Source organism: Channa argus, chromosome 10 (genome assembly GCF_033026475.1).
Source record: "Channa argus isolate prfri chromosome 10, Channa argus male v1.0, whole genome shotgun sequence".
NCBI lineage: Eukaryota > Metazoa > Chordata > Actinopteri > Anabantiformes > Channidae > Channa > Channa argus.
In genome coordinates, this window is record NC_090206.1 from 15645074 (window position 1) to 15661495 (window position 16422).

At 39.3% G+C, this 16422-nt stretch overlaps 1 protein-coding gene across 1 annotated transcript; it reads left to right on the forward strand.

Moving 5' to 3' along the window:
- Positions 1-10: 10 nt before the first annotated feature.
- On the forward strand, positions 11-13805 carry f8 (coagulation factor VIII, procoagulant component). The gene is made up of 27 exons (XM_067518049.1): positions 11-375; positions 578-675; positions 811-933; positions 2145-2357; positions 2714-2896; positions 3022-3125; positions 3451-3571; positions 3672-3945; positions 4031-4196; positions 4365-4452; positions 4771-4988; positions 5090-5234; positions 5341-5550; positions 5683-6536; positions 6655-6797; positions 7213-7378; positions 7566-7805; positions 8094-8322; positions 8431-8616; positions 9170-9286; positions 9732-9803; positions 10025-10110; positions 10233-10388; positions 11082-11226; positions 11323-11471; positions 12639-12821; positions 13143-13805. The coding sequence occupies exons 1-27, from the start codon at positions 212-214 to the stop codon at positions 13296-13298; spliced, it is 4989 nt and encodes a 1662-aa protein (XP_067374150.1). The 5' UTR covers positions 11-211; the 3' UTR covers positions 13299-13805.
- The last annotated feature ends 2617 nt before the right edge of the window (positions 13806-16422 follow it).

The following is a 16422-nucleotide window of genomic DNA, read 5'->3' on the forward strand; positions in this document are numbered from 1 at the left end:
AAAATGAACAAAGCCTTCAGTAATGGAAATGTTTTATTTTTTCTAAACCCGTGTATGCTGTAGCCGCGGCAGAGCTCGCGCAATCTCACCCACACGGTGTGCAAACACCATGCCCCCACGTGCAACGTCACACACACACTCTGTTTAAATATCTCGGCCCACAAGGGGAGCATCAGAGTCTTTGAGCCGGGACACTGTGGAGACAGGTGAGATGACAGCGACGCTTCTTCTTGTGCTGCCGCTGCTGCTGCTCTGCTCCTCCGCTGGAGAAGCGCAGCAGCCCCCGTCTCCTGTCAGGGAGTATTTTATAGCAGCCATGGAAATCGGCTGGGACTATGGGAGTGTGCACAAAGTTGATCCAGCTTCTGACCAAAGGTAAATATTTATTTGTTTGTTTTAAGAAACCGTCTAATAAGTGGCACGACCCTGTCTGCTTTCAGGGAGGATCGGGTTTTGTAAGAAATGTTTGAAAGAAATATTTTCAAAATGACAACTGAACACAATTACAGTTAATTAGGATGGACGCAATGAAGATGGGTGTTTCTGAATGTGTAATTAGTGTGTATTTTGTTTATAGGAGGCGATCCAATATTCTTCAAAAATACATTAAGGCAGTTTACAGAGAATTTGTTGATGCTACATACACTGTCCCCAAACCACGATCAGAATGGACAGGTAGGTCTCCATCTCTTTATGTTATACTTTATTTTAAATGTTTCATGAAGAGGAGACCGCTGACCTTTTAAGGACCTTTACCTTTAATTAGGGACTTATGCACGTTCCTTAAGAAAGTTGTGTCTATTGTTGCAGGTATTCAAGGTCCGGTGATCGTTGCCAATGCTGGTGACAGGGTGGTGGTCCACTTCAAAAACCTGGCCTCCCAGCCTTACAGCATCAGCCCTGTGGGGATCACCTACTGGAAACAGTCGGAAGGTAGTGAACTGAATGGGATGATCCACTGACATTCTTCAAAGTCTTTTTCTTTTCTTTTGTCCACAACAGCACAAACTGAACATTACAAAGCAGGATTTTTTTTCCTTGTAGTCAAGTGGTGAGCAAGAGCATGACTATCTAACATGACTTATATGACTTATTTTACTCAATGTCAGTTTTTAGGAATTCTTTGTTATACACACTAGATGAGACGATGGAAAAAATATTAGTAGTATATAAGCTTAGTTTTCCAGCTTTACTATGACTCTGATCAACGTAAAATCTTAGTTAGATCTCCACACTCGCAGTCTAAAATTATTTAAAAAGGGTCAAAAAAGCTGTTTTTTGAAAACAAATCATGGATGTTGAGGTAAATGAATTACAACAAGAAGCAAACTGCTTGCTAAGAGCCATACATACTGTACATTTGTAACATAGTGTATACGATGCAGGACTTTAAAAAAAAAAAAAACATTCCCGGAATGTTGCCTCATTATTCTTTAGAAAATGCACCAGGCAACGGTTATCATTATCTCATGTGTGCAGATTTCGTCCAGCGTGGTCGGGTCAAACTGTCTTACCACCACAAGTTTTCAGCAGAAACAAACAAAAATGAGGTTAAGTTATCTAATCGTAGTAGCCTCAGACTACAGAGGAATTGATTCAATATCCCAGATCTAATAAGCCTTTGAGCGGTAATACCCTTCTCAGAAAGCCTTGACAGAGCAGATTTAGAGCTGTCCGTTCCAGTAAACGGCTCATAGGTTCCTGCCACATGGTAGAGTCTTACAATGCGGTTTATTCATAATCCAAAAAGCAGCTGCTGTCCCGCTCAGGAATGAGCAATAGTAAAGTCGATTTGTTCACATCTAGGAGTAATATTAGGGGCAAGGAAAAGATGTGTGGGTGTGAGAGTGAGAAAGAGAGAAAGAGAGAAAGAGAAAGAGAGACTACCTGCATTGATGTGGTTTAACATCACCATAATCTATCATTACTTCCAGATCTAATTTTCATGATAAAAATGATCCTTTTCCACAGATTTATGACCTTTAGTGAGCTATCTCTTAAAAACCTTAACAACAGTACATGTGTTTCCCAAAATGAACGAGACAGCATTGGATGTTTTACCATGGCATCCTGTGGTTTAAGTATATTCCTGCTCTGACTCACCTGTACTTCTGTCCCAGTCATGCTGTGTCTTTTCTTTCCAGGAGCTGGTTACGATGACTCCACGACAGGTCAGGAGAAGCAAGATGATGCCGTCTCTCCTGGAGGGTACTACCAGTACATCTGGGACATTAACGCTAATGACGGTCCCACTATCAGCGATCCCGATTGCCTTACCTACTCCTACTCATCCCAAGTGGACCCAGTTCGTGATTTAAATTCAGGACTCATTGGTGCCCTGCTCATCTGCAAACCAAGTCAGTCTTTTGAATGACAAAGATCATTTTTTTAATAATATGTTATAATAATATGTATGTAATAATCATGTTATTTACTCATAAACACAGGTAAATACAGATTTGTTTTGAGTTATACATAAATTACTGAAGTCTCAAAAAATCATAATTAATGCTGGCTGCTCTGCTTTTCAATTAGGTTTGCGAAATATCTCTGGAAACTAGATAGAAGAAAGCACCTAATAGAACAATGAATTTGTACAAACGTGCAGAAATGCTTGTGCAATGTCAAAATTGCACTGTGCACAGTCATTCTTCCCTTTAGACTTCTCACTACTGTATCTCAATATACCTGTGATGTGTGTGCTCTCCACTAGGTGCCTTCACAGATAAAGGCCAGCGAAGAAATCCAGCATTTGTCCTGCTGCTTGCAGTGTTTGATGAGACCAAGAGTTGGTATGGAGAGAGAGTAGAAAGGAAGAGCAGAGCACAGTTCAAAAGGAGCAGCAGCAGGAAGAAATATGACACCATCAATGGATATGTCAACACCACATTACCTGGTAATGGGCCAGACTGGCTGCAGCCACGGGGCTTGTCTTGTTGCAATGTGAAGTGTTTTCTATCAAGGTGTGTGGTCTGCACAGGAATTTGGCATAATTGTCTCCTGCACCATGTGTGTGTGTAGGTCTGACAATGTGTCAAGGTCGTAACCATGTATTTTGGCATCTGATTGGAGTGGGGACCACTCCAGAAATCCATTCTATACAGTTTCAGGATCACACTCTGCAGGTAACTAAATTTTATTTTCTTCACATGAAAGTCAATCACAGCTAACAGATTTTAACAAGATTTTTTTTTAATGATCAGTCATTCTCAAAAAAAATTTTTATTGACTAAAGCCTAAAAATCTGAATAAATAAGGACTCAGTTTAAATAGATCCTGCTTTGCATGAGACAAACTGAAGCCTTTCTGTATTTGGTGAATGCATATTTCACTTTTCAACTGTGTAAGTGGTTGTTCGTCAATGCATAATAAAAGAATGGCACAGTAATGGCACAAATAGCGTCAGATGATCAGAAGGAAGGTTAGTATACACTGCATTTGTTTTTTCAGGTGTTGACTCATCGTAAAATAACCATGGAAGTGACCCCTATGACCTTCATCACTGCACAAATGAGACCCACAACTGTAGGCCGCTTTCTTATCAGCTGCCAGATACATGCTCACCGCTACGGTGAGGACAGGGAATATCTGTTTCTTAACTAAAAACTAACTTAACCTCTTTGGTGTGAGTCATGACTCTAATTGTTTTTATGCATTGCTGCCTCACCCAGATGGTATGGATGCTTTTTTTGCGGTGGAGAAATGCCCAGAGCCTGTTGCTCTACCAAGACCCGACCTGCGTAAAGTCAAACACATGGATAATGAAGATAACAGTGAATACAGTGAGTACAGCGATGAAGATGATGAAAATGAGTACAACACCATAAGCATTCCGCAACTGAACCCGAGAGCCAGCGGAGGACAGCAGTCTAAAACCTGGAAACATTATATTGCTGCTGAAGAGGTCACCTGGGACTACGCTCCTCACCTCCAACGCACAGACAGGTGAGAAAGATGGAGGAAAATGATAAAGAAGAACAGGAAATAAGACACCAAACTGATTTAACTTTTTTGTCTTTTGCCACTACAGTAAGTTGCAGTCCAGATATTTCCCAGCAGCTCCTCATCACTTGGATTACACGTATAAAAAGGTGGCGTATGTGGAATACACAGATGAATCTTTCACTCAGAAGAAAAATCCTGACAAGACGCTGCTGGGTCCACTTCTAAAAGGAAAAGTCAATGATGAGTTCAAAGTGAGTAAATGGTCTTTCGGGGCAGAAAATGTGGGAAGTTCGATTGAAGAATTTTGAGCTAAATCTGATTTACAATTGCAAATTTAAAAAAAGCAGATGTAAACTCACTTAGCACTGTTGGCAGCACATGTGTGGTTTTCTAATGCAGCCATTGGTTTGTGTCTCTAGATTATTTTCAGAAACCTTGCCAGTCGCCCTTTCAATATCTACCCCAACGGCCTTATCAAGATCCTTCCACTGCAGACACCCACAAGTGGTAAGCATGGACCTAATCTGACAGAAAAATAAAGTTTTCCAAATTTAAATGTGATAAACCAACCAACCAACCACGATGTTCAGTTGTTTGTTTAGTTGTTTCGTTTTTGAAAGCTGTGAGTGCTCCCCAGACAATTTAAAAGAAAAAGGAAACCATCAAAATCTCTCAAAGTAGAATGTTCTAAGTGTATTATTTTTGTTTCTAGGTAAGTTTTCTTTAGAACTGCCTGTTGGCTTCTTTCTCACGTTACTCTCAGCAGCAGCAAATCCCTAAAGGTCCCAGCATCAAAATGTGATCTAATCTCATCTAATTAAACAGATGCGCAAAAGGATTTGCGCTCCATGGAAGTACAGCCAAATGGGACATTTGGCTACATTTGGAAGCTAACAACAGATGATGGGCCATTGGGGGGAGACCCTCAGTGTCTGACCCAGCTGTATCAGAGCACCATCTCACCAGAAAGGGATTTGGCATCAGGGCTGGTGGGCACCCTGCTCATTTGCAAGTACGATGCCATCGACACCAGAGGAAGCCTGGTGAGACACACAGATAATCTTTTACCGTTTAACACATTGTACAGATGCAGGCTACAGCACTAAATGTAAATCTGTTTTACTGAAACAATTTTCAAATGGAGCTGGGACCAGATGAAAAGTGGAACCTGATCTTTGCGGTTTTTGACGAGAACAGAAGTTGGTATTTCAACGAAAACATGCATAAGTCCACTCATAAGACCTACAACATCACAGACCCTGAATTCTACGACTCAAATGTCATTTACAGTGAGTTTACTTTGGATTTACAAAGGTCGTTGGTGTAACTCATCATGTCTCTTAGACAAAGTAAAATTGACTCAGTGTACAATTTTTAATTTCCCTTCTCCTACAGGTGTAAATGGCATCATGTTTAGTGGGCGCCAGTTCGTGATGTGTCAAACTGATGTCACTTTCTGGCATGTGGCCTATGTTGGCACCCAAAGCAACTTTCTATCAGTCTATTTTACGGGAAACCTCTTCCAGTACCAAGGCCTTTACCATTCTGTACTTACCCTCTTCCCCATGTCTGGCATGACTGTTCCAATGGAAACCGAACTGATTGGTAATGTCAAAAATACCTTTTACATTACCAAAGCCTAGACTGAGCTAGACACACTTTAGATGTGTTTTGAAGTATATCGTGTACCAGTGCATACATTCAAGTCATAATAACTCTTACCCATTTCTTCTGAAGGTGAGTGGGAGATAAGTGCATTCGATGACAGCCTGAGGAGCCGGGGGATGAGCATTCGTTACACCGTCCGTCCTTTCAACAATGAAGAACTCCCAATTGTCGACCGTGATTGTCATGAAGATCATAACACTGATTTTGTCGATCAAATAGACCTACGGCTGAGGGCAACAAGGCCACAAAATCGCACAGTCTTGGTTCAAGTGTGCAAGAAACTCACTAACAACAACACTCAGTCAGCAAACAGCTCCAGTCTAAATGTCACTGCCAATGAACAGTTAGGATGTCATCTGAGGAAAGTGGTCATAACATCACTAGGAGGAGAAAACCCCAACATGGTGTCAGAGGGAGAAATCCCAAAGGATATCTTAGAGGAACTAGAGAGAGATGGGAAATGGACTGTGTCTCACAATAGACCTAAACCTATTGAAAATAAATATGGCAGACAGAGAAGACAGGCAGAAGGAAATGAGACAGACTTTAGTTCTGAAGTATCTAAAGATGGAGGAAGTGGAGCAGAGATTGATGGAGATTCTGTGGAAAACAAGACTGAAACTGGCAGAAATATAAAGTCGGAGCAAAAGAATGAAATGTCAAGTGAAAAGAATGGGACAAAGGAGGAGCTTGAAGAGGGCAACGAGATTCTACTAAAAGGCAATTTGCTGCCAAACGGGAAGGTTGCAGCTGCAGCACCAGTTAATTCAGAAGAAATGCATGAAAATTTGTCAAAAAATCACATTCAGTCGAAATCCGAGCGGCTTACAGCAGACATGTTGGATGTGAAATACAACTACACTGCTGGTAACAACATAGCAACGATTGATCTATCTCTCGAGTATGATGACTATGACCAAGAGGTACAATTTCCTGTGTCTTACCTACATTTCTAGAAAATACTTACATAATTCCATATGATAGACACTAAATGCCACAAATCCAAACCTTTCTTACAGTAATTTATATATTTTATTATAGATAAACAGAACATCAGAAGTGTTTGGCACAAGTTCTGTGAACCCGCGCTCCGGAGTAAGCAGAAATCACGTGTACTATATCGCTGCAGAGGAGATCACCTGGGATTACGGTATCAGAAAACCACATCAGCTCATTAAACCCAGGTAGGAATGTTTGTCATAGTTTGACATTTTGCTAAATGCATTAGGAGACAATTAGCTAAGCTTTGCATAAAGACTGGAAGCAGTTGGAAAGTGCTGGTCTGGCAGTTCCACTTCATTTTTATAGTGCCAACTCACAACAAAGTCATCTCAAGGCACTTTACATTATAAAGTCAACACTATAAAGATATATAGATTAAACTGAACAAATCCCCCTTGAGAAGCCCTAGGCAACAGTGGAGAGGAAAAACTCCCTTTGTGCAATGTGGGATATAATGCAAAGCTAAACTGTATATTTAGTTTATCAGTCAGATCCCTCAAAGAAGATTAAATGTTTCACAACTACAGCAGGAAGAAAAGCCTATTTACATGAATCTAGTCAATGTTAAAGCAGCAGTGTCGACTGATCTCTCTTTAGAGAAATGGATCGAGGGATAAGGAAGTTTCTCCCAGAGTATAAGAAGGTGGTGTTTCGAGCCTACATGGGTGAAAACTTCCAGCGTCCTGTGAGCAGAGGGGAGCTTGATGAACACCTGGGAATCATGGGCCCCTTTATCAGAGCTGAGACTAATGAACTCATCACTGTGAGTGATACAGTAGCTAAGCGGAATAAATGAATGGCTTGATATTGCGATTGTGCTAGAAACTACTTAAAGTGTCATCATTTTCATTTTACAGCAGATGTTTCATGTGCAATATTAATGTCTTCAAACCTGGGAGTCTCTGCTGATCTGTCCTTACCTCTCTTGTTTGTCATGTCCGTTATTCAAGGTGATCTTTAAGAACAAGGCATCAAGGCCGTACTCCTTCCACCTTCAGGGAGTCTATGACCGCAGCCAGGCGGACGGCATAGTCCAAACCCAAGCCTCATCTGCTCCATCTGGGGTCCCAGGAGAGCCTGTGGCACCTGGGGAGGCACGGACCTATAACTGGAGAATAACCAAGAAACAAGGACCAAGTGACAATGAATTTGACTGCAAGACCGGGGCTTACTACTCTACTGTGGACAAGGTCTCTATAAATTATTACCTACAGCTTTTTCCATGTTTCAGGGATATACTGCATGTACATGTAAAGTTTATCTGTACAGTAAATAATGTGTTTTTGTGCACGCTCAGCTGTCAATGCCTTCATAAATCTATCATTTTTCAGTTTTAATTTAATCTTCACAATTGTAATTGAGACAGTGATGACTTAAACTGTGAACATAAAAACATTACTCACTAGCTCAAAATTCCACACAAACTATTGCTGAATACCTCAACTGTATTTGAATGGTAAGAATGAAATCTGTTTCAGGAAAGAGACCTTCACTCAGGTCTCATTGGTCCTGTGGTGATTTGTAAGCCTGGTACCCTCCAGACTCATCAAAACAGGCAGTCAGTTATCCAGGAATATGCCCTGCTCTTCCACACCTTTGATGAAACTAAAAGCTGGTACCTGGAGGAGAATCTGCAGCGGTACTGTGTTCCACCCTGTCAGGTCAACGCTGAGGACCCCTGGTACCATGAAAGCAATAAGTTTGCAGGTGCAGATTGTATGGTGGATTGATGGCCTAATGCTTATGAGCAAAGATTTGTTGGAATTATTTTTATGGCATACCTTTCTCTGAAAAAATGTCTATGTTGCCCCATAGCAATAAATGGTTATGTGGCGGAAACACTTCCTGGTTTGTTGGTTGCCCAGCATCAGCAAGTCAGATGGCACCTGCTGAATGTAGGAAGCAACAGCGAGTACCACGCGGTGCACTTCCATGGTTTGCCATTCACTGTGCAAACTGTTCAACAGGAGCACCGTATGGGAGTCTACAAACTCTTCCCTGGTAAATATACACGCACATATAAGCATAGTTTTCCAGTTTTTTATGCTTCCTTTTTCTCCCTCACATTGAATACATGTATGTTTGTACAAAAAGATGTTTATCCCTGCATTCTTTCAGAATGCTGATGGGATTTGAACTGATTTGATAGTTATAAGAAGACATTGTCAGTATTGTCCTTATTCTGTTTTCTCATGTTCTCCAGTGCTCTGTGCAGTACATTACTAAACACTTACTAAATTTATACTAAATTTATTCCTATGCTAAAACTTATATATATCTATATCACCTTGTTTGGCCTGATTTCAGTCCACAGAAATGTAGTGTTTCAACAGATTCTTTTGAACTGCACTTTTCATTTAATATAAGGCTTTTTCTGACCTGCTCAATTTGTGTTTAATATCCCAGGTTGTTATTATAAATCCTGGCCAGTTTTTTCCACATGAAAAAATGAAATTGGGGATATTTCCTCCGTTTAAGTAATTACCTTATTTTCACTTGGAAAAACCATTTACCAGCTCCTGTTTCATGTATTGCATTGTTCTTTGTCATCCAGGTGTGTTTGGCACAGTAGAGATGAGACCTCCCACAGTGGGCCTGTGGCTGGTAGAGTGCACCATAGGAGACTATCAACTGGCTGGCATGAGAGCAAAACTATTGGTGTATAACCCACGTAGGTACACATGCCACAAATATTGATTATAGAGATAGAGATACATATGCAATCAAAGCAGTAAAGCAGTGCTACAGGTTACTACAAGTCAAAAGTGAATCATTAAAACTAACAACTAAACTGAAACAGCCGGAAATACAGTCTACAGTATGTATGATTTGTTCATTATTCTGTTTAGTGGTTTATAATAAGCTTCACTAAACTGTTGACAGGGCTTACAGAGTTTTAGAAAAGATTAGGATTTTTTTAGTCCAAGGAACTTGTAGTTATACATAATTTACATAATATACAAAATAAATAATTTTAGTCTGTTTTTGAGTAGTGTGTATGCCTATTGAAGGCCAACACTACTGATACTGCATTTAGTAGAGATTCTTAATATCATGTGTAGTTTGGTAATAACTCAATTTTTGGTAATAGCTCCCTTTTTTCTGATAATATTCAGGATGTGTCTTGCCTCTGGGGATGAAATCAGGAAGAATTGAAGATTCACAGATCACAGCATCAGATCATATAGGTAAGACAGCATTTTTCTCATGCTACTTAACAGGACCAACATGGGAACAAGATCTTCTATATTGTACGTCTCAATACCCAAAAAAGAATGTATTTACCCCAGTATTCACTAAAAACAAGTTCTGATGCCAGATTCTAATTTTAGGTAACTTTATGGAACCTAAAAGACTGAAAATTGCACGGATTGAGTTGGATTATAACCGTGTTTACATGTATCTCCAGATGGCTGGGAGCCCAGGTTGGCAAGGCTGGACCAGACTGGTTCCATCAATGCCTGGATGGGCATAAACAAGATGTCATGGATACAGGTTAGATATTCAGCCTTTCTGCTGTGAACAGTGCATATGCCCAACATAAGTACATATTATGTTTGAAATGTCAGAAGAAGACCACAGTGAAATTTGATGCCCTTTAACCTGTGCGTCATTAGGTTGACCTTCAGAGGCCCACACTGTTGCACGGGGTGCAGACACAGGGGGTAAGTTCAAAGCTGAGAGACAAGTACATCATATTCTTCACTGTCTCCTACAGTCTGGACCAGGATACTTGGACAACTTACAGGGGAAACCGCACCGGGCTTAATAGGGTATGTCGTCCACTGTGGTACTCCAATAATACAGATTGGATTATGGTTACCATTTGTTAGCAGTAAAATGTTGGTTCTACAGTAAAGGACTTCCTGTGCATTGGACAAGCTGAACCTATAATAAAAGAAGAACTGGGACCTAAACAGGCTTAATTAAACCAAAGTTCTGGATACTGGATATGTGTTCCTTCAATTATTGTTTTAAATACTGGCATTGGTTCCAGCAATCTCTTTCCTGTCTCGGGAAGATTAATACATACTCTGGACTAACACATTACATCAAAACATTCTTGAAATCAAAAGTGAAACTGTTGAAAAACAGCAAATCCTTAAATGCGTTATCTTAAATAATACATTTGTTAAATTGCCACCTTTACATTTTAGACGGTTGGCAGGAGGTATAAATTGGAAAAATTTTTGGTCAGAAAATCAATGCAATTAAACAAACTCTAAAAAGGTTTTTGTATCAAGAATTATATCTACATATTGAGCAGCAGAGCGTATGAGTTTGAGAAGTGTTAAATCTGATAAGAGTGGTCTCTGATTGCAATTGCACATGGGATAATATGATATTATCGAACACATGCAAAAAACACAGAAATTAATAATTCTCTCAAGTTGCCCATCTAAAGGACTAAAATGCTGCCTGCATGATCCAGCTTGAGCTTAACACTTTGTGACGCTCTGTTGTAGGGATTTACTGGCAACATGGACAGCTTCAGGGTGAAAGACAACTACTTCTTTCCGCCATTTGTGGCTCGCTATGTCAGGATTCACCCAGTAGGCTTTGTGCAGAATCCTGCTCTTCGATTGGAGCTGCTGGGCTGTGATCTCAACAGTGAGTTGTAGCAGTGTGAATTCATCACTTTAGATGTTTTTGTATGAAAGTACTTCGAGTGACTTTTTGTGTTTTTGTGTGTGCATGTGTCATCAGGTTGCTCGCTCCCTCTCGGGCTCCAGAAGAGGCTGATTCCTGACAGCAGCTTTAGCGCCTCCTCAATTTATTCATCCATGATGCATAGTTGGATCCCCAGCCTTGCCCGCCTCCATCAGAAGGGCAGCGCCAACGCCTGGAGGCCAAAGGTGAACAAATAAATATTCACAAATTCCATCTATTTTACATAGATTTCTTATTTATTTATGAATGTATGTTGGAAACCATTTACCTTGATAGCGACACTTTATCCTGCCATCATCTTGTCTTGTTTCTAACAGCATGACTACAATATTAAGTAGAAAACGATCAATAGTTTGGCATGACAGCATAACCACTTACACCACACTTACAGCATAACGTGATTAGCATAGACCTCATTGCTGCACTATGCACTGTTGCACAGCAAAAATGAACACATTTAAACACATTTCTTTGAAGAGTCAGACACGTCATTGAAAACATATGCTTCTTATTTCCTTTTGGCTTCCTTTATGCCATTGAGGACCAGCGTTGACCATTCTAACTCTTACTTCTTCACTCACATTCTTTTATCTCTATGCTTTGCAGTTATCTTCAGCTAATCATTTTCACACTGAAGCCCTCAGCTGTACAGATGTCATATGTCTTCTGTCAGGTTGTTGACCTGTTCAGACCCTGCTGTTAAGATACATAACGTGGGGACGCAAATTAAATAGATCAAACTGCCAGCAACACTTGCTAGTTGCGGTCAACATTGTGCTTTTTTACATTAGAGTTAACAGGACATAAACACGTTGCAAATGTGTTCCAGGATATAGAATATAATGGGACAACCTTGATCTGCTTCTCCTTATCAAATGTGGAAGTCTGATTCTTAGATAGGCTTTTAAATTTAGTTAAGGAAAGTTTCTTTGAATGCTGTATTTAAAAAAATTTTAATGTTGGAGAGGAAATGTAGTATTGTTCCCTTTGGCTATTTTAATAATTCAGAACCTGGTATCTATGTCATTGTGGTTTATGCACTAAAGTCAAGGCTTCTATTTCCAGTCATATTATTTAATAATCCACTCCCTCTGTGCCGTACATATTGTTCTACTTTGGAGAAAACATTGATGCACTGCTTTACTCAGGAGTTCCTAATAAAGTTAATATTAAACCAGAGCAAACTAAAAATAATTGTAATAAAAATGATTTTATGTATTATTATTATTATTATTATTATTATTATTATTATTATTATTATTATTATTATTTGTTTATGTATGTATTTTATTTGTTAGCAATATTTTGTCTTCTGAGATTTAGAAATGTTTCATTTGTAACACTCATCGCAGAGCAACAGCCCCTACGAATGGCTGCAGGTTGACCTGGGGAAAGTCAGACGCATCACAGGGGTGGTAACCCAAGGAGCTCGATCACTGTTCAAGCAAATGATGGTGACGGAGTTCTCAGTCACCTTCAGTACTGATGGAAACACGTGGAGCAATGTGTTAGAGGAGAACTCCCAAAATGAAAAGGTAGGGAACATATGAGCATCTAGCCTTCCAGTAAAATCAGACCGGTATCAGAGTTGCCTGACTATCATTGACTCAGTGTGACAGCAAATCAAACGAGTCATAATAAAATGTGTTTAAATGTTTTAGTGATATGCAGTGTACTGAATGCTGGTATAAACAAAAACTAATAAACATAGCAAATATTCTTGCATATGAGGACTTATTTGCTGTATTCATCTTTAAACTGCAGCCTTCAATCTTGCTGTATTAAAGTGATTCATCAGTAAACTTCTCTCTTTTCTGTGTGTTTCTCTGTTCCATTTCTCCTCCTGTTGTCCTCAGATCTTCTCAGGAAACAGTCAGACAGATGAAGAAGTGCTCACAGTTTTTGATCCTCCTCTGTTCGGCCGCTATCTCCGCATCCACCCGCGTGGTTGGGTCAACGACATCGCCCTGCGCCTGGAGGTCCTAGGCTGTGACGCGCAGCAGGTGGTCTGACACCGCTGGACAAACATGCAGCAGCATTTTAGTGGCAGTGTGGGTGTAATAAATGTTTATGATGTAAAAATTAATATGCAAAACACTTCCTAAGTATTACAGTTTAAACAGTTGGAAGGTATTGTTTCTGTAGCCACAACTTTGTTTACAATTTCACCGTTTTACCCATGTGGGTTTTGATATTTTTATTACTGTTTAGAAGAATATGCTGCCAGAAACATAGATTTTTTTTGTCTTTATCTCTGAGTGCCTATGTTTAATATCATAATAAAATGTTAAAGGAAAGGAATCTAGTTTAAAGTTTCATATAAACAAGGCTGCGATATGCAGCATTTGTGTCACATTGCAACACACAACTGTGCTGCCTACAGAGCAAATATTGTGAATGTAATATTGTGTAAATAGTTGAGACTCTGAAGTATGTATACAGTTTGACTAGTCATTTTATATCTTTGAAATTGTTTGTATTTTTCTTTTATTTGACTCAATTAAAGTTTTTTTAAAATATGAGCCTTAATAGGTTTCAGTGCATACATCAGATGTGACTTACAAATGAGCACAAACACAAATACACACTTCTTTCTAGATTTTACTTTGTTCACTGTACTGTCCAAAATGCTAAATCAAAGACAAATAACATATATCAAGCCTTCCTCGCGCTGCTTCCTGTAGTTTTTTTTTTCCAGTACATTATTTTTGTTCTGTCTTTGTTCCATCTGTCTTAAATCCAAACTGTTCCTGAGTTGTTATTTCATCTTATCCAACTCTGCCAGATCCGTGTGGCAGAAATAGTCAACAGTTCTGCTCCCACATTGTTAAGTTAAGTTGTGCAGCCGTGTTTAACTGAGGCAAAACACAGAGATGAAATACTGACATGACTGGAAGTTTAACAGTAAGATCAACAAGGTGTTTGGATTCTTGTGTGTGGGTTGCATATTGTGTGCCTGATTGTCTGAAGCTTGAAAACATGTTCTTATCAGCTTATTATCAGCTGTGGAAGTTTCCTGGCTGAGAGCATGTTTCGTTTGGAGGCCTGTCCTGCCATTGGCAGAGACATAGCTGTGGCACATTATGCCTTGCTGTCAAACTTTATCTCTCTGAAAACAATAGGCCTGTAATCTCAGCAGAAAGCACCTGTGTTCAGCTCCATCTAAGTAACAGTTAATTCACATGATCTGAACCACATAAGACAGAGGTGCCATGGACTGCTGCCTAGGTCTGATCAGCCAAGAGGTGCTGGGACTATGTTTACAGTATTTGGAATTGTAAGAACATGCTCATCTCCACAGGCAATCGCAAGTTAAATCAATATGACTGGAAACTGGTTTACCCTTAGACAGGTGTGTCTATTTAATATCAGGTAGTACTGAACTCCTTTCCTGACCCAAGTGATGCTTCATGATTGGGCTAAGATGGCAATTCTACCCCCGGAACCCACAAAACCCCATTGAAGACGGGTTTTCTTATTCACTGGGCATTCAGGACACCTCCACTCTGTGAAATCTTTGAGTGCTGTGATGCATATGTGTGTGTGCGTGTGTGTGTGTGTGTGTGTGTGTGTGTATGTCAATCAAACAAAAATGATAAATGACTAATAACAGGTATAAGCACAAACTGAAATGCTTTATTTTTGACAGCTCCACATATTCATGTCAGACAATCAAGACTTGTCAGAGAGCAAGTGCTATAATGCTTAAATATTCACAAAATCCACTGTGATGTATGTAGCTGTCTGAAGAAAGTCCCAGGACTTTAAGTAAATTTTCAGAATAGTGAAAGTATAAAAAATCCTTGATTGCCTGAAAGGAGACGAATAAATCCATATACTTATGGTAATCTGTAGAAAACATGTTAGCAGCAATTTGAAAGGTTTTGTGGTGAGCGTGCAATCAACCAAAAAGTTCCTTAAACAAAGGTATGCCTCAACTTTTCGTCTTCTAGTTGGCAACAGACCAGTGACCCAAACCTGACACTACCAAGGAAGATAGACTTGCAGTGTTACGACATTCCTGTGTTATTTCTGACCTGAATATATGGCTATTATGAGTTGTTTTTGACAAATTTTCAATATCTGACATCTGATTAGTAATATAACATAATAAGTCTGTGATCTAGATGGGGTCTGCTGAGAACCTTGTTTCGTGTGAATGATTGCCAAACTGTCATTTTGTCACAACCTGCTAATATGCAACAAGGGGCAAAGGATGCTATATATGTACCAGTAGTTTGGCAAGACTTGGTTCTCATGAAGCGGTAGGAAGGAAAAGAGTGACACAACAGAAAACATTAGCAGTTTTATCACCTAAACTTACTTCACTTCCTGCCATGGTTCGAAAGACCCTGAAGTCCCAAAGGCTCCTGGGTATAAGATAAAACCAAGTGGAAAGAGAACTTATCTATTTGTTCTTCTTCACAACCCATTGAAAGTGTGTGTGTGTGTGTGTGTGTGTGTGTATAATTGGTTTAAATTGGAACTACAACACAGTGAAATTAGCATTTTGACCTTCGACTCGAAGAGTCAGAAACAAGAGTCTGACCAAAGTCATTCTATTTAAAGCTTAAATCTCAAAACTTCTGTTTTATTAGTAAGTTGACTCCGCATTCTTGTAACAGTGTAGATCCTAGTTAATACCTAAGAATTTATCTTGCATCATGGCAACTTGAGCCAACACTAAAAACTCCTGAGTAAAATGTCACAATCCTATGAAACATTGATTCTTATCATCTGACTTTACAGGAAATCTGAAACTTATCATAAAGCTCTCTCACATACAAAATGTTATTTTATTTCATAATAAAATATATTAAAAAGTAAAAAAGTTTTAGTAAATAATGTGTAAATGAGGTATTTACATTATTTTATGGTCTAAGATGTCTAACACAAGACGGAGGGTTTTCAGAGATGCTCTCATTTTATTTTTTATTTTACTAAATCTAATCTAGAGATTCAAAACTCCATGTACTTGTTTTTGTCCCAGGCCTTAAAAAAACTGTGGGAAAATATAAGTGCCTTTTTATTTAATCGGAATGCCTGTGGTTCATGTTACAACATTTACTTATTGGAGAACAAATATTTCTATACCTAATGCACTTTTATGGATATCTCTCCATAAATAAAACTGCT

Excerpts from the sequence above, each read along its gene's own strand:
- f8 (XM_067518049.1), top strand. The coding sequence starts at position 212 with ATGACAGCGACGCTTCTTCTTGTGCTGCCGCTGCTGCTGCTCTGCTCC. Across the intron at positions 3,946-4,030 it reads CACCTCCAACGCACAGACAG|TAAGTTGCAGTCCAGATATT; the intron begins GTGAGAAAGATG and ends TTGCCACTACAG. Across the intron at positions 4,197-4,364 it reads AAGTCAATGATGAGTTCAAA|ATTATTTTCAGAAACCTTGC; the intron begins GTGAGTAAATGG and ends TTGTGTCTCTAG.